This window comes from Podarcis gaigeae (genome assembly GCF_964106915.1).
Source record: "Podarcis gaigeae genome assembly, chromosome: 2".
NCBI lineage: Eukaryota > Metazoa > Chordata > Lepidosauria > Squamata > Lacertidae > Podarcis > Podarcis gaigeae.
The window spans coordinates 7,609,496-7,624,926 of record NC_139679.1 but is presented as its reverse complement, the minus strand read 5'-3'; the positions used below and the strand labels follow the sequence as shown (position 1 = coordinate 7,624,926).

At 44.7% G+C, this 15,431-nt stretch overlaps 1 protein-coding gene across 6 annotated transcripts in view; it reads left to right on the top strand.

Annotated features, from left to right (window-relative positions):
- SLC4A8 (solute carrier family 4 member 8) overlaps positions 1–15,431 on the top strand; it is a 62,667-nt gene that overhangs the window by 33,281 nt on the left and 13,955 nt on the right. For all 6 annotated transcript variants that reach the window (XR_014561827.1, XR_014561828.1, XR_014561829.1 and 3 more), the window contains exons 10-17: positions 80–226; positions 1,485–1,588; positions 2,284–2,458; positions 3,993–4,126; positions 5,255–5,500; positions 7,270–7,375; positions 11,767–11,928; positions 13,476–13,589. Coding sequence is in view for 2 of the 6 variants with exons in the window: in XM_083729366.1 (XP_083585492.1) it covers positions 80–226; positions 1,485–1,588; positions 2,284–2,458; positions 3,993–4,126; positions 5,255–5,500; positions 7,270–7,375; positions 11,767–11,928; positions 13,476–13,589 (1,188 nt within the window). In the remaining 4 variants the exon portion in view is untranslated. The remainder of the gene's footprint in view (positions 1–79; positions 227–1,484; positions 1,589–2,283; positions 2,459–3,992; positions 4,127–5,254; positions 5,501–7,269; positions 7,376–11,766; positions 11,929–13,475; positions 13,590–15,431) is intronic.

Genomic DNA, 15,431 nt, shown 5'->3' with positions numbered 1-15,431 from the left:
CAAATTTCATATGGCTTTGTTGTTGTTGTTGTATGTAATGTAACAGACTGATGGCTTTGTCTTGATCTCCTGTCTACAGATTTTCCATGATGTTGCTTATAAAGCTAGGAACCGTAACGACCTTTTAGCTGGGATTGATGAATTTCTAGATCAGGCGACGGTGCTACCACCTGGAGAATGGGATCCATCAATTAGAATTGAGCCACCAAAAAATCTCCCTTCCCAGGTAAATAATGACTTTCTTCTCTGGCACACTAGAACACGATGGCTGTGTTTTTGGAAGCGATGCCCTTGGACTCTGAAGGTTGGTCCCTTGATTAGGTGGACAGCGTTAATAGTGTAATCAAAACCATGTTACATTTTAAGCCTTTCCACCTGTTTGTCCACACTAGGGCCCTGAAGGAGAGTCTGTTCAGCCTTTTTGGAACATTGAACTATAGGGGAAAGGCCCATGTTGTCTCTCATATGGTATTGCACATGATGTACAGGATGTGGTTTTTGGTACCTCTGTTGTAAACATCACTTTTTGAGAGCTTGTCCAATGGAAACAAATGAGCTGCTGCAGGCTGAAATAAAAGGGAACTAGTATGGATGGGCCTTTTTTCCTGTCCACCATGAACTGAAATAATTGAGAGCATCTGGCTTTGTCTAACCCTTTTGTCTGGAAGGAGTTGTACTATCGGTGACCTGCCAAGCTGAATGCAGCTCACCAGCCATGTAGCCTGTTAGAGGCTCAGGAATCTTCTTCTTCTTCTTCTTCTTCTTCTTCTTCTTCTTCTTCTTCTTCTTCATCCTTGACTGTCTAGACCAGGCTTCCTCAACTTTGGCTCCAAATGTTTTGAGACTACAATTCCCAGCATCCCTGACCACAGCTCCTGCTAGCTAGGGATCATGGGAGTTGTAGGCCAAAAACATCTGGAGGGCTGAGGTTGAGGAAGCCTGGTCTAGACTGCTAATGCACTTGTCAGAGCAGAATACACTGAGTTGAGTTGGAGTGTTCACATATTATGGTGGAAGAATGTGGCCGACGTGGCTCATATTTGTAGTCTTTTGTTGCAAATTTGCAACTCCATCACCCAAATATATCTTTCGATGATTTCAATCGTTCTCCCTTGCTGCCCCTTTTGCCTAGAACCCCATCTCATTTCCTTCTTTCAAATTCCATCTCAAAGCACCTTGATTCCTACTTTCCTACAGAAATTATGCACAAAGATAATGAACCCGTTGGGTGATTGCTTCAGTGTCAGGACAGAGGACAGCCTGCCATAAATATAGCATGCCTTCATAGGCATAACACTGATTGACTCAATCCACTGTCTATTGCTTCTTTCTTTCCTTATTTTCACTTTCTTAGTTCCATTCAAGCCCAAATGCCGTTTTCATGTCTGGATTGGCTCCAGTTACTTTCACTCAGTTAATGAACTATTCCTTGATTCCTTGGATAGAAATTAATGGGATTGTTCATAATGTTCCCACTTTATTAGGAAAAGAGAAAGTTACAGGGAACATCAGGAGCCCCTAATGGAAGCATTAGCCAAGAGGACGCAGAAGATGACCATGGTGGGCCAGAACTTAAGCGAACGGGAAGGTACGTTCTAGGTGCCTCAAATGGTTTCTGCTAAAGGCCACCTTCCCTCTTCCATAGCACTAGAGCTTGCAGGGTGTTTATGGTCATCCAACAAAACTGGCGGTAGATTCAAGGCAGACAAAATAAACCACAATTCTTCACACAACAGGTAATTTAAAGTATGACCTTCACTGCCACACAAGTTGGTGATGCACAAGTACAACTTCTGTTTTTGAAACATTGGTCCAGGTGGCTTTCATAGCATGGAGGGGCCTAGTCAGAAGGCTAGTTAGAAGTATGAAGTGACCCAGCAGTAAACCTCATTACTTTTTTATAGTGGAGATTCAGAAGTCCAAATGATTCTAGCAAGTGCAGATGCCTATTTATAAGTAATGCCCAAATTAGCCACAATTCAGGCCCTCGTTTTGTGAATTGGTCATCTGGTTGCCAATAGACAACAATTTTATAGAGGATTAAGGTGGTGTCATGAAGATATCATCCTCCACTATCTGCATGTGTGTGCGTGTGAAAACCACTCATTTGGAGTGAAATAAGATTTTTGCAGAACCTGACAATAATTGGATGAGCACGACTAACACTACAATCATACCACTTTCAGCTATACCTCTGTCCCTCTTTTGTTAACTCCCCTGTGGAAATCAAAAGATGTATCTGCCCACCTTTTTCTTGTTCATCTCCCTGTATTTTCTTTGCAGGCTCTTTGGTGGCTTGATCTTGGATGTGAAACGGAAGGTTCCTTGGTACTGGAGCGACTATAAAGATGCTATGAGTTTGCAGTGCTTAGCTTCTTTCCTCTTCCTGTACTGTGCCTGCATGTCTCCTGTGATCACCTTTGGGGGGTTGCTTGGAGAAGCAACAGAGGGAGAAATAGTAAGAAAGTTCCCCCCTCTCCTTTCATGTGTTATGAATAATTCCTAGGCAGCATTACAAGAAAGCAGCAAGCATTTAACTTAACTGCTGCTCTTCTACATTTCAGGTTTGTGTGCTATTCAGCATTAATAGAGCCAATGTTTTTATCTCACTGTGACAGACTTCATCACTCAGTGTGTGTGGCCAGTGACACATCTCTGAAGTTATGGAATTTTATGCCCCCAGGAGAATGTGGCCTTCAGATGTTCATTTGTTATAGAAGACACATTCTCCATAATCTCTTTTAGAACAGAGGGTGAGGGTATGTACCGTATTTTTCGCTCTATAGGATGCACTTCCCCCCTCCAAAAATGAAGGGGAAATGTGTGTGTGTCCTATGGAGTGAGTGCAGGCTCCTTGGCTTCAGCGATAGCAACGGGAAGCCTCCAAAACGCAGAGGGAGCTCTCCCTCTGTGCTCCGGAGCCTTCACGTTGCTTTCACTCTCCAGGCTTCAGGCAGCTATCCGCAAGCCTTCGGAGCACAGCAGGAGTTCCCTCCATGCTCCGAAGGCTTGTGGATAGCAGCCTGAAGCCCGGGGAGCGCAGCGCCAACTCCCGCTGCACTCCCCGGGCTTCAGGCAGCTATCCTCAAGCCTTCGGAGCACGCACCCAGCCCTGCAAGCTCTGGGAGCAGCAACAAGGATGCACGCAACCTTGCCGCCGCTCCCGGATTGTTCTGGGGGCTGGGGTCAGGGGAAGCTCAGGCTTCCCCCGCCCCAGCCCCACTGCTAAAAAGAAGCCAAGACAGCGAGCGGGATCCATCCTGCTTGCGGTCTTGGCTTCTTTGCTCTTTGGGGCTGGGGAAAAAAAAATAATTCCCCCCTTTATTCCCCCCCTAAAAACTAGGTGCGCCCTATAGTCTGGTGCGCCCTATGGAGCGAAAAATACGGTACTTAGGATTCCTCACCTTGACAGATGGCCTCTGAACACTTCAACCATGCTTTGTATTCAGTCAGAAAATGCTCAGTGTTTGGATTTCCTTTTTAATTGATTTACTAGACTCATAGACAGAATGCAATACTTAAAGGACATTCATGAGTCTGAATATAAATTAAAGGGTGACAGCTATTCAGGAGTAAGTTGATCCATAATAATAAGGAGTGTGAGAAATAACCTGCCACTGCAGAAAGCAGAGGCTGAGGACTTTTGAACCTGAAAACTGGTGCCATTTGAAATTGCTTCCTGAGCTATCTATCTCCACACAGTTAGCCTATTTCTAGGGAAAGGGTGGTTTTTCTTTATACTGCTGCAACTCCCCCACTCACCACAAACTCTGTTAAAACAAATATGTGGTGATGGTGAGACAGTCAAGCAATCATTGCAACGAGGATGCTGAAGAAGCCAAAATATGGAGGCTGTTCTATAGGTATATGAATCTCTGAAAGTTCTAACTTCATCTCCGCTGTAGAACCTGGAGTTAGTTAGGTGAGCTGAATGGACCAGTAGTCTGACTCAACATGGCCACCCTTCTGTTTTTACCTGTTCACACCTGCAGAGTGCAATAGAATCCTTGCTTGGAGCCTCAATGACTGGGGTGGTGTATTCCCTCTTTGCTGGTCAGCCTCTCACCATCTTGGGAAGTACTGGGCCGGTACTGGTCTTCGAGAAGATTTTATTCAAATTCTGCAAGTAAGGCTGTGTGCTCTCTTAAGGGGCAAACAATTTTTATAGTTTGACAAAAGGACGTGGAAGAGAGACAGAGACAGACAGAGACAGAGGGAGGGCGGTCTGTCTGTCTGGTGAATGGACCTTTACCCCACTTCCCTGCTTTGGTGTAATCTGGGGCTAATCATGATGCATAGCAAGCCAGGGGGGCAAGTGATGTGGGAAATGGGAAATGGCAACCTGCCATGATTTTGTTCCTCATGATTTGCTATGTTGTCCCCTAAGTTTTTAGGGATGCGGGTGGCACTGTGGGTTAAACCACAGAGCCCAGGGCTTGCCGATTGGAAGGTCGACAGTTCAAAACCCTGCGACGGGGTGAGCTCCCATTGTTCAGTCCCTGCTCCTGACCACCTAGCAGTTCGAAAGCCGTCAGAGTGCATGTAGATAAATAGATACTGCTCTGGCGGGAAGGTAAATGGCATTTCCGTGCGCTGCTCTGGTTTGCCAGAAGCGGCTTAGTCATGCTGGCCACATGACCCAGAAGCCGTATGCTGGCTCCCTTGGCCTGTAAAGTGAGATGAGCGCTGCAACCCCAGAGTCGGTCATGACTGGACCTAATGGTCAGGGGTCTCTCTACCTCTCTTTTACTCCTAAGTTTTATGTTGTGAATTGCCCTGATATCTGTGAATGAATTTAATACCTGGAGAGGGACAATGCCCCCCTCCTCTTTACTCTTGCAGAAATGGTTGAATGCCATCAACCAAGATGCTGAACTTTGGAAGTTCAATTATTTAATTAAATTAATTTGTTTCCAGTCCTTTATCATACAATGTGGTCCACATCAGGTGGAAAAGACACGTGGGGTCACATGGTGTTGGGCCTCTAAACTTTAAAAAAGTGGCAGAAGATAAAGCGATGTCATCTGCGATTAAAAGAGTTCATTGTGGCTGGAGATAATATTTATTACTGTGTGTAATCAACAGTCAGGATGGTAGAGTTTGGCCACAAAGCAAAACAGAGTCAATAGCATTTTAGGATCATTTACTTAACTCTATATTGCATTGCAGCTTTTTTCTGTTCTGATTATGGGTTTGAATTAAATACGTTCTGCATTGGAGAGAGTCTAAATTGGTCTTTTTTTTTTTTTTGCAGAGACTATAACCTAAATTATCTCTCTCTACGAACTTGCATTGGCCTGTGGACTACATTCATGTGCGTCCTCCTTGTAGCAACTGATGCCAGCTGCCTTGTGTGCCACATCACTCGCTTTACAGAAGAAGCGTTTGCCTCGTTGATCTGCATCATTTTCATCTATGAGTCTCTAGAGAAACTGATTAAGTTGGGGAGAACCTACCCATTTCATATGCACACTGATCTTGATCAACTGAGCTTGTATTAGTGAGTTACTGTTGCTCTTCTTGTTTAAACGTGACCTATTGATTTTTCTTTCGGTTTGTTTGAATTCACTAAGTACTCTGAGAATGTTTGCTGCACAGAACACCTCATTCCAGCAGTAGTTAAGCAAGTGCTAGTGCATGATAGATTCACTGAAATGACACGCCATAATAAAAATACATCTAGGTATATCAGCCCATTCATATATTGGAGGCAGTGGAGGAAATAATTTTAGTTGGATGGAGCTCATTTAGTGAAGAAGATAGCAGAGGTCATTCAAAGGATTTTTATGCTGTACAGTGTATACACATATACACACTCACACTTTCTCTCTCTGGTATGGATATTGGGATTTTCAATTTAAAAAAGGTTAATTTATAAGCCTTTTGGGCACTTATTAGCCATGACCCATACTGTAGCATAGGGAGCATTCCTTGACCTATTTCTCAAGGGGGTTGTTGTGTGTGCTGTTTATTTAATAGTTGTTATATCTGCCAGCACATCTGTTCCAGGTGGAGTCTGCTGCAGCTGCTTGTTGTTGTTGTTGTTGTTGTTGTTATTATTTTCATACCCGCCCATCCAGCTGGGTTGCCCCAGCCACTCTGTGCTTCTGCCAACAAATATAAAAACATAATAAACATAATAACATAAATACAAATACAAAAAAACATAATAAAACATCAAACATTAAAAGCTTTCCGATACAGGACTGCCTTCAGATGTCTTCTAACAGTTGTATAGTTATTTATTTCCTTGACATCTGATGGGAGGGCATTCCACAGGGCGGGTACCACTACTGAGAAGGCCCTCTGCCTGGTTCCCTGTAAACTCACAGGGAGGGAACAGCCAGAAGGCCCTTGGCACTGGACCTCAGTGTCCAGGCTGAACAATGGGGGTGGAGACACTCCTTCAGGTCTACTGGGCCTTTGAGGTCATTTAAGGCTTTAAAGGTCAGCACCAACACTTTGAATTGTGCTACCCATACTGTGGCATAGGGTGCATTCCTCAACCTATTTCTTAAGGGGGTTCTTGTGTGTCTCATTTATTTACTGATTATTATACCTGCTAGCACTTCTGTTGCAGGTGGAGTCTGCAGGGAGGATGAAGAAAGTGAAACTACAGTTCAGACAGGGAATCAGGACCATGGACAGCTCCAAATTCTGGCTGCATATAGGCAGCAGCCATGACCAGGCAGACTAGAATATTGCTCCATCAGTGGTCTGGAGCTAACGGAAGCTTCATACAGTGGACACGCGGGTTGCGATTCGGTGCTTATGCACATGCGCAAAGTGTGATTTAGCACTTCTGCGCATGCGCGACTGCCGAAACCTGGAAGTAACCCGTTCCGGTACTTCTGGGTTTCGGTGGTCTGTAACCTGAAAAAACACAACCTGAAGCGTGTGTAACCCAAGGTATGACTGTAGTAATGAGGAACTACTGGTTTGTAAAGTGGTCACGTGATCCATCCAGACATGGAAGAAAAGTCAAAGAGGGAAGGCAGGGCCACCAGTTCAGACCATGTAGTTAAAGGCAGCTCTGTTGATTTTCTCCTCTCATGAAGGATTTGGACAGAACAAAGTCTCAATTGTGGGAATGATTCCCAAGTAAATGTTTTCTAAATGGAGGTGCTTACCACAAATGGAACAATACGGTTTTTGTGTTTCCCCCCACTCCATCCCAAATGGATATGCCATTTTGCTTTGGAATGTAAACAAGGCTGTCTTTTGAGACATTCTCAGTGTGCTTTATTAACCCTTTCCTTTGCCTGTCAGCTGCAGGTGTTCAGCCCCAGCGAATCCCAGCAATGAGACCCTGAAGTACTGGAAAGAAAACAACATCATTCCTTCAGCTGTCACATGGGCTAATCTCACAGTCTCCGTAAGTCTCTGGTCTTTGCAAAAACACCCCTCCCCATTGGAGATGGGTTGATGTCTATAGCACAGCATTACCAATTATTTAGATCAGCAGTTTATTAAACCAATAATATTAGCACATTTTCTTTTTTACATGTGTACCCTTAAAATTCTTGTCTACCATTACTATGATCCTGCCTTTTCCAAGGAACTTCATGGCTTTGTGCTGATTTGAAATTAGGCTTCTCTGATCCTTGTCTGACACTCCCACTAATGCACTACATCAGGCTTCCCCAACCTTCGGCCCTCCAGATGTTTTGGACTACAGTTCCCATCATCCCTGACCACTGGTCCTGTTAGCTAGGGATCATGGGAGTTGTAGGCCAAAACATCTGGAGGGGATGCCTGCACTACATTAGCTTTCAGTGGGTTGCAGCAGAACTGTTGTAGTAAAATATGTACAGTGGTACCTCGGTTTACGAACTTAATCCATTCCGGAAGTCTGTTCTTAAACCGAAACCATTCTTAAACCATGGTGCACTTTCCCTAATGAGGCCTCCCATCGCCAGTGCCCTTCCACTGTTCAGATTCCATTCTTAGACTGAGGTAAAGTTCGCAAACTGGGACACTATTTCCGGTTTTGCGGAGTTTGTAAACTGAATCGTTCATAAACAGGATTGTTCTTAAACCGAGGTACCACTGTATTTGCAAAAAGAAAATATGGGAACATCACATTTAAAAAATAAAAATCATATTCCTTCATTGCTGGAGAAGAACTGTTTGAGAAAAAAATGGTTTTGGCTTTTTGTTCACATATTACCGACAAGCCAATTAAGTTTGATGAACTGCTGACAGAACCTGTCTGAACCTTGTTTAAGCTACTGTTTTATTTATTTGTTTCAACAATTTCCAACCTATGTTAGTCAGTTTGGTTTATTGTGTTTAGCAAGCAGCCTTTACACACATAAAATAATAATAATAACAACAACAGGAATACTGCTACTAATAATGGTTTACATTTCTACTCCCTGACCCCTAATGGATAAATCACTTCCCATCCCCCCCTCAAGTTATGTTACACAAATCTGTAAAGCCTTAACAAGAAATTTAAATGTTCTAAAGGATATACAGTGGTACCTCGGGTTACATACGCTTCAGGTTACATACACTTCAGGTTACAGACTCCGCTAACCCAGAAATAGTGCTTCAGGTTAAGAACTTTGCTTCAGGATGAGAACAGAAATCATGCAGTGGCAGCACGGTGGCAGCAGGAGGCCCCATTAGCTAAAGTGGTGCTTCAGGTTAAGAACAGTTTCAGGTTAAGAACGGACCTCCGGAACGAATTAAGTACTTAACCTGAGGTACCACTGTATAACTCTCAACAACTAACAGCAAAAAACAGGTATTTGAAAGAGACAACCTTCCCTTCTGCGATCTTGGCAATGGGCATAGCTGTCAACCTTCCCTTTTTTTGCGGGAAATTCCCTTATTTCAGTGCTGTTTCCTGCAGCTTCCCACTGCTATCCCGGATTGTTAGATATCCCGTAGACTGTCTCCGGGACAGGTGAGGTTGCTGATCCCTTATTTTCAAATTCGAAAGTTGACAGCTATGTCAATGGGTAGATGTAATTGTTTCTGAGATCATCATAGAAAGGGCACTCAAGGAGAAAATGAGTTATGCCTTTTATTGATACAGAGATGCAGCCACAAATTCTATCCTTCTTAGGAACTCCTTTATGTCGGCCATTCCAGTCTTCTAATGGAACAACATTTGCCTGTGTGAAGGCTGTCCTCATTTTAACATTTGGTAAATCTACCAGATATCTTGGCAGGGATGGGTGCAATTGGATAAAAGAAGCATACAATTTATTCTATTGACAGGTGTTGATCTCAACCACTTGAGATTGCATCTCAGTGTCTCCCAGCCTTTGGAGCATTATTTACCTCTCTCAAAACACTGCGTCACAAGAAAGGGGGCAGAGAGTCCCAAGCTTGTGGCAGCAAGCTGAATTTCACGTTTCCAAAAGTTGGGAGCCATATCTTCAAAAGTTTTCATGAAAGATTCTGATATCTGCTTAAAAATAGTTTTTAATCCCCAAAGCAGAGCTAGTCTAATGGCTTTAGCTTTAATAGGCATTACACCCAGCTCTGCACGGAGTAGTGCTATTTTTGTAGAAATAGGGACTAGCAGGAGTCTGCGTGAATAATTATTTTGAGCTCTCTGCAGTGAGTCTAAATTGGCCATGGCCCACAGTGGTGCTTCATGTAACAACTTTGGCAATGCTCTGGTCTCATAATGTTCTAAAGTGGGCTGAACCAAGTTGCTCCCTTTTGTACGGTGGAATCGTAATAGTCCATTTAAAGTTACCATATTTTTCGCTCTATAGGATCCACTTTTCCCCCTCCAAAAATTGAGGGGAAATGTGTGTGCGTCCTATGGAGCGAATGCAGGCTCCTTGGCTTCAGCGATAGCAACACGAAGCCTCCGAAGCGCAGAGGGAGCACTCCCTCTGTGCTCCAAAGGCTTCGCGTTGCTTTTGCTGAAGCCTGGAGAGCGAGAGGCGTTGGTGTGCACCGACCCCTCTCGCTCTCCAGGCTTCAGGGATAGCCGCATGCAGCCCCTCCGGCAGGGAGAGGCTGCACATGGCTATGGCTTCTTTAGCCCCGCGCAACCTCTCCCGGCAGGGAGAGGTTGCATGGGGCTAAAGAGGAAGCCAAAACAGCCAGCGGAATCCATCCCGCTGGCTGCCTTGGCTTGTGAAACCCCTCTGGCTCTTTGGGGCTGGGGGGGGGGGAATTAGATTTTTTTAAGAAATAATATTTTATTAAGTTTTAACAATGAAGAAATTCCAGAGCAACAAACAGAAAAAAACACACAAGAAAAATACAAAACCACAAAAATACAAAATTACAAAATACAAAAATACAAACATTTAACATAAAAAGGAAAAAGAAAAAAAGCACAAAAAACCAAGAATCCCTCTTTTTAAATTTCTCATTAGATTTTTTTTCTTGATTTCCCCCCCTAAAAACTAGGTGCGCCCTATGGTCTGGTGCGCCCTATGCAGCGAAAAATACGGTATATAAGCTAATAGTGTGCTTGATTGGACCTATGCAGACCATTTGCCTGCTCATACAACAGTTTTAATATTTGGGAAAGGCTCCTCTTTTGGAAGAGCTGTTGTGGACTACTCTACTGGTTCTCTGGCATCCAGCTCTAATGCTTAGGACATGTCCACACCAGTGTTCCTTATTACCGTATTTTTTGCTCTATAAGATGCCCCAGACCACAAGACGCACCTAGTTTTTGGAGGAGGAAAACAAGAAAAAAAATATTTTGAATCTCAGAAGCCAGAACAGCAAGAGGGATCACTGCGCAGTGAAAGCAGCAATCCCTCTTGCTGTTCTGGCTTCTGGGATAGCTGCGCAGCCTGCATTCACTCCATAAGACACACACACATTTCCCCTTACTTTTTAGGAGGGGAAAAGTGAGTCTTATAGAGCAAAAAATACGGTATATTTAATGTCCTCACCCCTGCCTTGCCCTTACTTTTTTAAAGTAAGGATCTGAATCATTACATACTTGATCATGGCCCAACTTTATCATGGTATTGAATGCCAAACATGTTCTGCACATTTAAGAATTGTGGGCTTGGGATTCTCCCACCCAAGCAATGTTGAATTTGCATAACAGCATCCATGCACCCACAGGCTGTTCTGCTGAATAGTAGAGTATCACATTTAGCCCAAATGGAGACTTTATTTCAACTTCATTTTGCCCATTCTTACCTGGTAGGGATTGCCGACCTATGCCCACCTTGATTGTTGGACTACAGCTCCCACAATCCTTGGCAATGATGGTTGAGAATGAGTGGAGTTGGGAGCCCAGCAATCCAGAGAGCCACATCTCCCCCCTGCTGCAAGTTTAGTATTCAAATTGAGCAGCCCTAATTTATTCAAGGGGACATGGGTGGTGCTGTGGGTTAAACCACAGAGGCTAGGACTTGCCGATCAGATAGTCGGTGGTTCGAGTCCCCGTGACGGGGTGAGCTCCCATTGTTCGGTCCCAGCTCCTGCCCATCTAGCAGTTCAAAAGCACGTCAAGTGCAAGTAGATAAATAGGTACCACTCCAGCGGGAAGGTAAACGGCGTTTCCGTGCGCTGCTCTGGTTCACCAGAAGAGGCTTAGTCATGTTGGCCACATGACCCAGAAGTTGTACGCCGGCTCTCTTGGCCAATAAAGCGAGATGAGCGCCACAACCCCAGAGTCGGCCACAACTGGACCTAATGGTCGGGGGTCCCTTTACCTTTACCTTTAATTTATTCAAATGTTCATTGCATCTAATAATCACTGATGTTACCATGCCTGCTGCCTGGGCTCTCTTTTCAATGCTTTCATTACACTTGTTTGTTCAGAAATGCCGGAAGATGCTTGGAGAATTCACAGGACCTTCATGTGGCGTTGATGGCCCTTTCACCCCGGATGTTCATTTCTGGTGCTGTATTTTGTTTTTTACCACCTTTATCCTGTCGAGTACGCTGAAGAAATTTAAGACCAGTAGCTATTTCCCAAAAAGAGTAAGTAGATAGCAGCAGTGAGCACAACAAATTCAAACCCCGACAAATATATGCTGTCTACCCTGTGTAACAATGACTGGCTGAATTATTTTTCTCTGTTCTGCATAATTACCACATTACCCTGGTCACATGAACAGGCTGGATTTTTTTTGGTGGGGGGACGGGAGGACTTTCTGCTTATCTTCACCTCTACCCTATGGGGTAAATTAAGGCACCTGGCATTTACCATGGGGGGGGGGCAAAAGGTGGCCCTGTTTGTGGCCAGCATCTGGAGCAATGGCAAAGGAGAGACATTGCTTCTCTCTCTTTCACAATAGCAGAGTACAGAGTTACAGCAGATACAATAAGCAGCAGGTGATGGTCAGGTATCAGGGAGGGGCAAAGTTAGGGTTGCCATATGACAAAGAGCAAAAAAGAGGACACATTTGCCAACTTCTACTTTTAGCTATGGATCGCTATGGCGACTCTCATTTTACATACCCATGAGAAAGAGGGTGTGTCCTGGAAAAAGGGGACATGTGACAAAGTGGCAGTGAGGTTGGCATTCTGCAAACAAGCAGGCAGAGCCAATCCAGTGCTCTTGCTGGTGTGTTTGCACCATGATGACCTTGTCTCCCTTCCTCTTCTATTCCCTGGTCAGCAACAGAAATGTGACCAGGTGAACAGAGGCACCTCACCTCACTATGCCATTTGCTACTGAGTGCAGAGACTTTGGGCTGCATGAAGGAACTAATGAACTAAATGAGACATTTTACTGGCTTGGGTTATGTGCTCAGCTTTTACCTGCATTTTGAGTTGTAATCCTGCTTTTAGGGCATTTTTGAGCATCCACCTAGTCTTGCCTTCTACTAATTTATTTAATTATTTTATTTATGCATTTACACGCCACCTGTCTTCCGAGGTGGCATGCACAATTCTCTGCCTCCTGTGAGATGGGTTAAGATGAGAGAAAGTGATCATCCAGGGAGCTTCATGGCTGAGAGAGCCAGTGTGGTGTAGTGGTTTAGGAGCGGTAGACTCATAATCTGGTGAACCGGGTTCGATTGCCCGCTCCTCCACATGCAGCTGCTGGGGGACCTTGAGCTAGTCACACTTCTCTGAAGTCTCTCAGCCTCACTCACCTCACAGAGTGTTTGTTGTGGGGGAGGAAGGGAAAAGGAGAATGTTAGCCACTTTGAGACTCCTTCGGGTAGTGATAAAGCGGGATATCAAATCCAAACTCCTCCTCCTCCTCCTCCTCTTCTTCTTCTGAGTGGGAACTTGAACCCTTCCTCCAAGGTCTCAGTCTGACCCTCTAACCACTACACCACCGTGGCTCTCATACTGCATTGTATTCTGGATTATGTGCATTAATTTGCAAATAGGATAGTGTGCAAACAGTCCTTCATTGCGGTGAGGCAGCTTAACTCACAGCTTTCTGGCCTGCAGTCCTTTTCAGCCCCTGTCTTAGCCATCTGCATACTAATTAACCTGCTAAGTGCTCTGATAACCAACATATATCCTCTTGCTGAGCCCTCTCTTGCTTTTTTTTTTTTTTTTTGCAATAGGTTCGTTCAACAGTAGGTGATTTTGCTATTTTCATTACCATTGCTATCATGGTTCTAATTGACTACTTAGTTGGAATCCCATCACCAAAGCTCCATGTTCCCAGGGTCTTCAAGGTAGGCACCTTTCTTTTGATGATAGATTTGATGTGGCTTCTTAAGTGCAGCTAACTTTTTGGTGTGGAAAATAAGGTATGTCTATGTGATTGGGCAGAAGAGGACAGCTTCTCTGGGGTAGAAGTGATATTTCATAGCTAGATGTGCATAGGGGGAACTGAGGTTTGGGAGTTGTGTATACTATTTGCAGTGGATGGGGCAGAGAGATGCAGCTAGGTAATTTTAGACTCTGGGCTTCAATGTCTTAGACATCACCAGGATAGTAATGTGTATTACTACACTTACTTCAATATGTGGTAAGTCATCCCTTCAGTATTCCTATACCTTTTGCTGAGAGGGGCTTTGGACATCTGCCCCAACTGGGCATAGGTAGATTACAGGGCAATGAGGCAAGATATAGTACAGGAGGCGAGAGGAATTCATGGCTTGAGATAATCAGGTGGTTGCTTAAAAGCAGAGTGGGAAACAGAAAAATGAAAGTGCTAAAGAATTGTGGAATTAGAAGTTGGTGGCTCTGTTGTCCAGTCAAGGCAGAAGCGACACTGTGGAAACAAGCAAAGGTTGCGGACAGTCCCATCATAACTGAAAATGCTTGAAAGATGCTTGTGCATGGTAAAATATGTGTGTCTTGCTACCTTAAGAAAAGGGACGTGGATGGCGCTGTGGGTTAAACCACAGAGCCTAGGACTTGCCGATCAGAAGGTTGGCGGTTCGAATCCCCGCGACAGAGTGAGTTCCCGTTGCTTGGTCCCTGCTCCTGCCAACCTAGCAGTTCGAAAGCACGTCAAAGTGCAAGTAGATAAATAGGTACTGCTCCAGCAGGACGGTAAATGGCGTTTTCTGTGCGCTGCTCTGGTTCACTAGAAGCGGCTTAGTCATGCTGGCAACATGACACGGAAGCTGTACGGTGGCTCCCTCGACCAATAAAGCGAGATGAGCACCGCAACCCCAGAGTCGGTCACGACTGGACCTAACGGTCAGGGGTCCCTTTACCATTTACCTTAAGAAAAACACCCCAAGGGTGGATTCAGGGGACCATGTTTATTCTTCTCAGCAATTAACGTTTTGCTTTGCGAAACCTAAAGCCCTCTGCTGAACTTGGCATGTGGCTCCACTCCACATTCCCTAAAGTGGTGGTATTCCAATGTCTTCCCCATCACAGTACTAAGGAACCCTAGCATGGCCAGCTGTGGGATCCCTACATGTTGCAGATAAATCTTGAGCTTATTCTTGAGTACACAGTTCAAGAATCCTCTCCAGGGTGTGTGTTATAGGGAAAGATGGCAAATTGGGAAGGTTGGCGGTTCGAATCTCCACGACGGGGTGAGCTCCCGTTGCTTGGTCCCAGCTCCTGCCAATCTAGCAGTTCAAAAGCATGTCAAAGTGCAAGTAGATAAATAGGTACCACTCTGGTGGGAAGGTAAACAGCATTTCTGTGCACTGCTCTGGTTTTGCCAGAAGCGGCTTAGTCATGCTGGCCACATGACCTGGAAAAACTGTTGATTCCCTCGGCCAGTAAAGTGAGTTAAGCACCGCAACCCCAGAGTCATTCGTGACTGGACTTAACTGTCAGGGGTCAAGGATAAAATGCACATTGCCCAATTAAGTTGGAACTTCCATAATCTCTGGCTATTGGCCATGTTGGAAGGGGCTGATGGAAGCTGGAACTCAACAGCATGTGGAACGCGATGGATTGAGGAGGAGTGCTGTATTGCATGGGTCAAGTTCATCACTATATTGACATGAGAAGTAGTTACAGTGGTACCTTGGAACTCGAATGTAATCTGTTCCGGAAGACCATTCGACCTCCGAAACGTTCAGGTTCCAAGCCGCAGCTTCTGA